Below are 10,801 nucleotides of genomic sequence, written 5' to 3'. Positions count from 1 at the left end.
CACAGTTTCTGCGTCTGAATAAAGAAGCAGAGTTTGGGAAATGTAAAAACCTACAACAAGCATTCAGACTTTCTGTTAAAACAGGGAAAATCAAGTCCACCAAGCAGTACATCTCCCACGTTCAACAAAATGGATAAAACATAAGGATGCTCCTGTCTCTCCTTATGAATTCGTAATGGAGTGTGCCACTCCCTTTCCGGGAGGGAACTGCTCATGGAGCTGCACCACAACTAAAGGACCAGAGTACAGCTCATCCATAGGGCACAAACACCCAGTGGGCTTGCGGCTGTCAAGGACGTCAGTTTTCAATATGAACAACGGTATTCTGGCAGGTAGATGGTTAAAAATATATATCTTACACTTGTGTCGCTATAAATTATTGACTGTACAGGGAGCTGGAAAAAAAGGATTCAGCTCTATTAATAATTTACTTTCTAATCCAAATGAAGATGGAATTTTATGCATCACTTATTACCAGTGCTACAATTGGAAAATCTAACTGCACTTCCCACTATTTGAAGCCAGAACTGCCTTTCCATTTTCAAAATGGTTTCTGAAGTTTGTTCTCTAACTGGAAACATACAGATGAAACTTTCCCTTGAGAAAGAATATGGTCATTCCTGAATATTTAGTAGGCACATTAAGGATACAGAAATATATCTTTACTTTAAAGTAGCGTTACAGACGGAGCATGACAGTTCGGAAATGAAAGGAACTACCTCTCTTCAGTCAGTCTTATGCAAACAGACATGAATCACACTGCCAGTCAGATTTTCTTGTTTGAGAAAATAAATACCTGAGCGACACCAAAAGATTTAGCAATCAGTTGCAAAAGCACCAGATACAGACGGGTGAAAGGCCACTTTCCAGTTTTTCAGGCACAGCACTGCCCAGTTTGAACACCTGAGGACTGAGGTGGTCCACGCCACAGCAGGGCTGCAATGCTTCAGGATATGACAGAACTATACGGACGGACTTTTTACAATTGCTTGTACTGTGTTCAAAGTATCACCTTATTTTTGGTGTTTGTGCTGTGATTACCTCTTCAAGAAGGGAGGGGAAAAAAAACAAAAAAAAAATCAAAAACACCTTAGAGAGAAATGCATTTAGCATCCCCTCTCCAAAAGTTACCTTATGCCCAGAAAGCTGTTCAAGTCAACATCAGTTTTGGTGTGCATTTGGGAATTAGATGCTTTATAGTACAGATTTACAGAGGCTTTTTAAAGCTCACCTTTAAAGAAACCCTTGTTTCCATCTGCCAAAACACCGCAAAAGAAACCATCATTACTGTATTCAAACCGTTCCAATGTGGATGCTTGAAATAAAAGCGAAGGGAGCAATGCACACGCATGCAGGAACACATCCTGTCTAACTGAGCGCTTCTCCGGTCAGCGAAGCTCCGTCTCATCTGTTATTTAGGACAAGAGCAGAAAACAAATTAGTGTGTACATTTAGTGACAATCCCGCACTGGAGAGATGAGCTACTGAACCTCCTCTGCACCTTCACTGAAGTGTAAGTAGGCAAAGATTGTCATGGGGAAAAAAAACAAGCACCTTGCTTAGAATTCTAATTTATTATTAAATTACATATCAAAGCCTTTTTTTAATACATACAGAGAATGCACAATAGGTGAGAACAAAAAAATTACAGATACAATAAAATAAGTTTCAAGAAGCTATATGAAAAGCAAAAAAATCAGAAAGTGCAATCAGAAACTAATTTACAATGGGTGGACGGGGATATTTTGTGAGAAAGTATTTTTGTCATGACAGAGCGTTGATTCAAACCGCTTTCCTCACTCAGTAGTAGACAGAGCAACAACTGCTTATGTATTCAGAGTTGAAAGCATCACGCTGGTTTCAAACATCCAGTCAACAGGAGAAATACAGGGCAACAAGAGGATTTGCAGATGTCACCTAGAATGCAGCTCAGCTTTGTCTCAGTATGTCTGTCTTTGTCGTCTCCCGTACTGCACAAGCCAGCATGGCTGTAAGGAGTTTCGGAATTATTTCCTCCTTTGAAAGTCATACAGTTATTCTCTCTTTCCTATTCTGAACACAAGGCAAAAGAAAAGAAAAAAGAAAAGGATATGCAACAAGAGATTTTGGGAAGCAAGCTGCTAGTCTTAGAAAATTAAAATAATCTTGACTAAACTAGTTACACAGTCAGAAGTGGTGGACCAGCCTTCACTCCACATAGCAGTTTTGGGGGGGAGCTTCGGGAACACAGCTCCTCAGAGAACACAGCCCTGGAGGACAAGCTGTCAACAAATTTATCTGAAACTTCCACATCACCTAAAAATCGACTTCAGCTCTTTCATTTTCAACATTCAGTGAGGAACCGACTCTTTCTTCTCACAGCAATCTTAAGACCTTCCAAAAGTAAGGACTTTAGAATTAGAAAAGAAAAATACTAGTCGATCATTCAGTGTAACGAAGCCAATAGGAATTTACACCGCAGCTGTTGATATCCAACAGCTTCTGAACTCAATACTGATTAAGAGAAACGTTGTGCTTTCCCAGGAAGGACAACCTCCCAAACTACCCGAAGCACCACAGCGGTTGGTCCCAGAGACATACAAGATGGCAAAGCCTTTACTCCGTCATTGCTCACACACGCCAGTGAAAGGCTAGGGATAAGTCACGGCTGCAGTCTGGGATATGGCCACAGCAATGCTCACTACTGACTGCACACGCAGCACCAAGTGTTGGCAGAACCCTATCCCTCTGCTCCAGCAACCAGATCTTGAAGGTTAGACAAACAAAAAAAAAATAGTCTAAAAAGCAAGGTAAAAATATTGAAGTGTTCATTTGAAGCATGGGACCAAAAGTTATCACCAGGATCCCTCACGTTCAAACGCTTAGCTAGCAGCTTGTTGGACACCTTTAAAGTAGATGCTTGTGTACTGGTAAGAATAAAGTAGAAATTAAAAAAAGGGGATGGAAGCAGGGAGAAAACGATAGGCCCTGTTCTTGTAACAGGACATTTCCAGAAGAGAGGAGATTTGTAGAAACATTCTGGATTTACTCACTTCATTTCTATGGCTTACAGACAATTTTCTTACTACAATTCTTTTTGGATGAAGAATAAACTTGCAGCACTGCCAGCAGTTGCAGAAAGGGGGATTCAGTAAATGCATTTTTTCCTTAGAGCGAGAGGAACCACATAGAACAAAGAAACCTAAGAGAATATATTTAGCAACAGGAGACACACAAACAAGCTGCAAAGAGGAAAATGGTATTTTGGGATTTGGGATTAAATACTAAAATCCATTGTTTTCATTTTCCAGTCCGTTGCCTTAACTATAGATCCACATTACTCGAGACATTCTGGAGAACTAGCAAGTCTTTCCCTTGGTTCTACGCAAGCGCAGCACTTCAGAGAGCAACGGAGAACAGCAAACATTGTTAGAAGACTGCAACAAGACGATGGAGGGGAGATTACAAGGTTAATTAAATGTATTTTCCAACACAAAGCTCTGTTTCAATACCAACACAAATAAACCACAGAGGGGTTGCCAACACTGAAACCATTTCCAATAAAGCTTTATCAGAGATAATTCAGCATATTTCTGGTCTTTCATACTAAAATATATCAGTTCCTCCATAACATGAAAAATCAAGTATGTTTACATATTCATTATAATCTACATATTTTCCATAGCAGCTTTTTTGCACAATAAGATTAAATATATGCACCAAATCATCCATTAAACCCAGTAAAAAGACTGGTTATAAGATTAAATAAATGAATTTATTTATGATACTGCAGATCTTATATTGCCAACTATATAGCAATCAAATCCTACAAATCCTAAACAGAAGCACAGCTGCCAATCAGGGCCCTTTGGGGGGGAAAAAAAAAAAAAGAAAAAGAAATCAGGGGAGAAGAGGTTTGATCTCCTAATATACAGATTAGCTGATAAACTTCCTTTATCCATCAATGTTTTTCATGAACCTCTTTAATGAACACTTTATTTCAAACCAGGAACATTTCCAAATGAACCAGATGACTACCCTTTATTTAAAATACAAGCCCCATAATTTCACATGTATTAATTTCAAATGCTTTCCAACACCAAAGACAAGATGACCAGTTACATGTCTTTGTAGTCTTTTTAGCACAAAGTTACTATTCTGCAAACAAACCTTCAAGTCCATGCGAGTGTTTTATGTGTGACAGTAGTTCTGCACACTACACAGGCACAAGTTGCTACTCCTTTCAACAGGGTACTGCACAGACACTATAAAAAGCAGTAATAAAATTGTGACCATCCTGCTGGACAGTGCTGCAGAACAGGGACTATCTCCAGAACCTGGAGAGTGTCCAACATTTGGGGGTAATGGCATACATGGAATCTGCTAGGAGCACTGTAAACTGATTGTGGAGAAAAAAAAAAAAAAAAAGAGTTAATCAAGTTCTTAGAAAGATATTTCAGTCCCTCAGTTTGAATTTACTATGTTATAATGTGACAGATGGAAAAGAGCAGTTGAAAGAGCAGAAAAATCTGTAATTTGTGAATCTGTAATATCAAAGCCATTCCTGAAGTTAAGCTTTGTTTAGAGACATAAACGCAGCAGGATTCATCTTGTATGTCTGGACAAGAAAAAAAGTTGTCATCCCCCTCCCCAAGATAAATGTAAAAAAAACTTGCTTGACTATTTAGCCATTCATACATTTGACTCTTTACTATGAGGGGTTACAGCCACAAATTTTGCACACAGATACATCTGCTATCAGGTATAACCATCATATGATCCATTTCCAATTGACAGCTTAGATTATATCCTACTTACAGTGTAAAAATATTAATGCTATTAGAATAACTTTATCTAAATTACAATATAGACTTTTCGCACTGCTTATCATGTCTTTATAAAGACTTTTATGATGTCAGCCAAAATCAGAGTATTTACACCCAAAAGATTACTTTTAGGTGAACTCACGTTTGGTCACTTTTCAGATGACTGCACACTATGGTAAACAGCTTCTAGAACGCTGTGCTCCCTTTATTTTACAAATGAGGACTTGTTAGTCCCTTTAAAGCCACAAGAAACCTTATAAATGTTCCTCAGAGGGTACTTTATTCATACTCTGTGCAAAAAGTGAATTGAACAATCCTCCTTTCTTTGAGAAACTTGCGTGAAGCAGTTTTCACAGCACAAGTTATGTAGAAGTGACTAGTATCTCAGCCATGAGTTTAAAAGAATCACAGAACATGTAATTAGTAGTAAACCAACCTGATGGCTTAAAGCTGCAATATCCTTCTCATAGGGCAAGTGTTCAGTGCTGTGCTTGGCCTTCAGGGAGAACAGGCTTCCCACTTCTCAGCTAACAAAAGACCTCCCCACCATCACCGAGCATGGAAGCTGTTCCATTGGTACTGAAAAGTGTCACATATTCACTTACCTTACAGTGTGAAAGGGAATTAAACACAAAAATCACTTATGCAAAATTTAACCAAAGGAAGATGTATGTCAGGGAAGGAGAAACACTGCAGCTTCAACCCAAAACCAGTGTCGCAGTCTACCACCGTAAACTCTAGACATCATGCTGATACTCCCAGCCATAAAGAGCAGGCTGTTTAAAGTCTGTCTCTTCCCCCATTCACTTTTCCTTGACTGGGGGGGAGGGATGGTGGTGATGAGGTTAGCAGAGTCCATGGGGAACATCCATCAATGAAAAGCATACAGCAGCAATAAGATGGTACAGATGCCAATAATACCACCCAAGATGAGAGAATCTCGTCTTTTCCGGAGGTTGATCCTTTGAATCAGACTGTTCACTGCAGGAAATCGATCTTGAAGGAATCTGAGTTAAGGTCATACCTGCAGACAGGGTCTTCATTAATGAGTCCCCAGATTCAGCATGTGGAAGTCAGCAATACTGCAAGAAAAGCAAAACTACTCCCAAGTTGGGGAAAACAGATGCAATAGAAAAGCCTAACAGAGAGTTAGCAGGATTACAACTTTGCTTCACTGATAAAAGATAGCAAGAGAAAAGGGATAACAGAACAGCACAGAATTCACATTCACACAGAATCCAGTATTTACTCACCAAAATTACCAGTGCCGGATACACTTCGATACCCAATACGTGGAGCTTAATTGTTTTTATAATTGTGTTTAAATGAGAATGAAAAAATTGGACAGCTATATAAAACATCTGTGGCATTTATTTAATGGAACTCTTGTTAATGGTTAGGAGGACAACTGAAAGCATTTTACAGAGAAAACGTGCTTTTCATGAATCTGCACTGTTCCCCACATATCACACAAGGAAAAATTGCTGCTATTGTAAAATCATAAAAATGTCAAACTATCTTTTAATGTACAAAAATACAATGGACAACAAGATAATAAGCTCCAGAGCTTCATTATCTTTTGACCCAAGAATCTTTTAAAGCCAAAGCTTATTGAATTTCTTTTGTTCTTGCCAGTTGCTAAGAACTGTAATGAAATTTACGGCTCATCCAACTACATCTCTTCAGGATGCAGTCTGTCTAATCAAATGATACTAATGGTGTTCTTTGGACCCTTATGGTAGAAAGGAAGAAGCAAGTGGGGAAATGACAAACATGCATGACTTGACAATCCAGCACATTCTTTAGCTAGAAGCACAAAATATGAGAGAGAGAGACTAACAAACCAAAATCTTAAAAATCTAGAAGACTGTGACAGACAAGAGGATCTTCAGGTCGAGAACACTTAGCTGTAGAACAATAGCAAGAAGCAATCTATGCTAAGCTTCAGCTCTGGACAGCCTTGAAAGTAAAAAGCAAGTAGAAAGTCAAATGCAATTATACCTTTAAGAAAACATGTAGCTGGGAATACCTTTAAATGCTGTTGCAGATCTCTGCATGAAAAATAAACATTGACATATGTAGCATTCAAAGTTGAGTAAAAAGAAATTGTTCACCATGTTTGTCACTAAGATGCTTCAGTCACATTAACAAAGTGAGACTGGGGAAAAAACATGCTGTTAGTCACTGGCGACAAGGCCATTGTCGATGATACAGAAAGCAGCACTGCAAAGCATTGTGATCGCCAAATGACAGACTGGAAAACCTTACTGTAGCTCTTCTTACGCACTGGCAGCACAATCTTTAGGAAAGGATACTAGCCAAGGTATTCATTTTGCTTTGTATTGACTTCAACATCCCTCTCTGCGAAGTCATATTTTCTTTAGTTGCCATGGCAATGCTGGAGAAGAAAAAAGAGCGGATCAAGTTGCTGGTGCTAAGAATAATCTAGAGCTAAAACAATGGGAAAGCAAGCAGGCAATGCTGCTTTAGAAAACAATGAATGAGGTGAAGCAATATGAATGAAACTACATTCTTCCATTAATCCATTACTCTTAAATGATTTCTCTTTCTATATAACCATTAACAACTGGAGGAAAAAAAAAAAAAAAAAAAAGCAATTTCTTGAAGCAGGCAGGTTTCTGGCATATCCTCCACCCCCCAGTTCCATCAAAACACAATACTACATTACAAACAAACCTAAGGGCTCTGTTTAGGGATAAGTTCTAAACTCAGAAATTTATTTCATCACAGAAGACCCTTTCGCAAGCACATGACTTAGCTCATGGAGCCTTACACACAAGGTTCGCGAACAACCAAGCGGCGACATACAATCACGAGGTCTTTAAATACCTGTCAACTCAGTAAACTGTTGCGATCTACTTGATTCAGGATCAGCACTGTCCTCTGATTCCAAATAAATTTTGGATTCTCCTCCATTAACATTGCCTCCCAGCAAGCCCAATTGGACTGCTTTCCATAGGCTGGGGTTGAAGGAGCTGTTCTATAATGTCAAATGGTCATGTCAAATGGTACCTCCATCACAGGACAGAAAAAATAAATTTTTGAACTTTGGTCATAATTAAGAATGTCATCCATGGCTATATAATTTTTTTTATACACTGCTTCTTTAATAATACATGGTCTAGCTGTATGCACTTTATCCAAACATAAGAATGCAATACAGGTGAATATAAAATAAAATTTCCCATTTCAAATTTAATACGTTCTGGACATTGGGGAAAAAAAACACAACTGTGCTCTTAATAATATGCTATTTAAATGAGGATTTTAAAGAATTACTGAGTTGACAAAAGTTTTAAGTAAATCAATTTTTTTTCCTACCTTACATTTCTCTTCAGCCCATAAAAAAACATATAAAATGGAAATTGAAAGGGCAGGCTACTACTTATAGTCCCAGCTAATATTTTATTTAGCTACTTTGAATGTAATAGTTTTGTCAAAACAAAGTGCACAGACTGATTTACACCTAGAAAAAGAATATGTAAAAGTTTTGGCTCTGCAGACACGGTGCTTCAGAAGGAAGTTTCACAAATAACTGTTCTCCTTGGCTGGCATGAATTGCAAGAAAAAACAAAGTAGGACCTAAATACAATATGGCTGGATAACAGCTCAGAAAATGACACCTATATTGCTATTGACTATACCTACATGAACAAAAAAGATTAAAACAAGTTCTTGGATATCTTAAGCCTTAAACATGGAGGGAAACTGCTCTGGAAGAATACAAGGTGAAGTGGAAGAGTAACAACACAACACAGGGAACCATGAGCACAAGACCACCACAGCCTGCAGTTTCTGAGGAAACCAAAGAGACAGGAAAAATATCTTTTACCCAATATAGATATCCATGTTTTCAAGAGTATTTTACCCTTGCTCACCCTCAGGGTCTGTATACAAACTTGACACAAAATCACAGCTAATAGTGAGAGTATTATTTTTGAAAAGAGGCAGACATAAAGCACTGAAACACACTATGCAAGCCCAACATCTCTGCCAGGTTCTGCATTAGAAACTAGACGTTACCTTTAACAGCTGAACTCTCTCAAGATACCTGCTCAATATGCTTGGTTTTCAAGCACTGTTCCGTACTGAATTTATTTGGGTATCAAGGCTTTGGGCTTGTCTTCCCATAACAGACACCCCACTCTTGCAGGTACCAGTACTACAGGACTAAGGTTGATCTGGCCTTTCAGGATGGGAAGATGAATAGACTACACCGCTAATAGATATACATATGTATACATATATATAAAATATATTTATCCACATCAGAGTTTCCAGGTAAAACTTACCGGAGAAGTCACACACACACACAAATTATATTTGTACACTTATTAAGCATAGAATCATCTTTCCTAACATTTCTATAACAAAGACCATTTGATACATTTTCTTTCAAGTCTCTCTCTGAGCAAAACAACATTTGAATTAAGCAGCTCTGGATCATCTGATGCATCACTGGCATCTCTGCTGGAACACTACAGCCAGCAGTGTGAAAATAGCTGGCAAAATAAAACAGATAAGCCAAGCCTAAGAAGTGCCCTTCCAGACCGTAGCAAAAGGTCAAGATCACAACTCACAGGCATCTAACTGAAGAAAAGAGACTGGATCAATGATCCCTAGAACATTTCGGGAGCAGCAAGCTCCTTTTTGGTCCTTCCCATTGTATCTGCCTACTCCATCTCAAGCAGCTCCTGTAACAGTGTATCTTCACCCTTCCTATATGGGCCAAGCAAACTCCTCTAAAAACAACGAAAACCAAATCCACAACTCATCTGGCACCATCTCTTTACAGGGGAAATCCTTTTCAGGACTAAAATTACAAGAAAAGAAAGTAAAAATTAGATTAAGAAATAAAGAGTAGCATCATTGCCGAGCCCCGCTCTACACGAGAATATGAAGAAAAGCCTGTAACGGAGGCGTTAACCAAAGTTCTCAGCAGGGAAAAACCAGCTGTATACAGATATGGAAAAGCAGTTGCAACCTAAGGCTGAAAAAGGGGCTGCAAAATTAGAACGCTAAGTGCATCAAATAGTATCATAGGTGAGAAGACACAGCATTGGACAGATTATATACATTTGCAGCTCAGCACACAGATTTTATTCTTTAGTTTTCTAAAACAAAAAGCAATAACCCCACAAAAACATTAGGTTTGCTACTGAGAAAAGCACTGGGGGAATTCTGAATTACTAGGTACTGAGTTGGAAAACCATGTAAGATTCCACAGCTCAATAATTACAGCCTGCTCAATAATTACAGCTTCTTATTTACACCTCCACCCCGATTTGATATATGTCCAGGTGAAATCTGAATAAAGCATCTCTCAAATCACCCCTGAATTAAGTCCCATGTTTTCATAAGATGCATCCAATGACTCATTAAGGAATCCATTAAAGTGAAAACACAAGATGATTGCCAGGACATAAAGTGTTGCTGAGACACCTCCAAAACACCTTTGGGAAATAATTATTAGAGATTATCATGGAGTACCGAGTTCCTGCTTTAACATCTGATGAGTAAACTGCCCACCCCATATAAAAAGGCACGATTTAAATTTTTAGGTTTACAGATTACAAGATTAGAACCTTCTTCATTTATTTTACTCCATATTTTTTAAATTTTATCTTAATGGGAGAGGTTTTATTGAAGTGCTCTTAGGGAAAAAAATTGCGGTGACTGCCATTTTTAAGTTTTACTAGCATATGGTCTGGTAATGAATTATCATTATAGCACTCATAAAAAAGAATTTAACTAGCTTCAAGATATCATCAGGAGTCAAAATTTAAGTAGAAATTACTTTTCTTTATGTATAATTTAGTTATGCATAACATGAGTGGGTTTAGCTAAGCCTTCATCTTTGTAAATCTGAGACTGTTAAATTCAAGGACTACCAAAGTTAAAACACACAGCTCTTGGGAACTAGTTCCCTAAATTGGCCTTATAAAGACTTCGGTATTATGGCTTCCTCATATCCT

General features: G+C 38.2%; 1 protein-coding gene across 2 annotated transcripts in view; it reads right to left on the bottom strand.

The window, feature by feature from the left end:
• Positions 1-1,954: 1,954 nt before the first annotated feature.
• Positions 1,955-10,801, bottom strand: part of GOSR1 (golgi SNAP receptor complex member 1) — a 35,262-nt gene continuing 26,415 nt past the window's right edge. For both annotated transcript variants that reach the window (XM_068909751.1, XM_068909752.1), the window contains exons 8-9: positions 7,121-7,203; positions 1,955-5,801 (exon numbers count right to left, since the gene is read on the bottom strand). In XM_068909751.1, the coding sequence (XP_068765852.1) occupies positions 5,677-5,801; positions 7,121-7,203 (208 nt within the window). In that variant the 3' untranslated portion in view covers positions 1,955-5,676. The remainder of the gene's footprint in view (positions 5,802-7,120; positions 7,204-10,801) is intronic.

This window comes from Struthio camelus, chromosome 16 (genome assembly GCF_040807025.1).
Source record: "Struthio camelus isolate bStrCam1 chromosome 16, bStrCam1.hap1, whole genome shotgun sequence".
In the NCBI taxonomy this organism is placed as follows: domain Eukaryota; kingdom Metazoa; phylum Chordata; class Aves; order Struthioniformes; family Struthionidae; genus Struthio; species Struthio camelus.
Note: the sequence above shows the minus strand (reverse complement) of the source record. Positions and strands in the feature narration are given on the sequence as shown.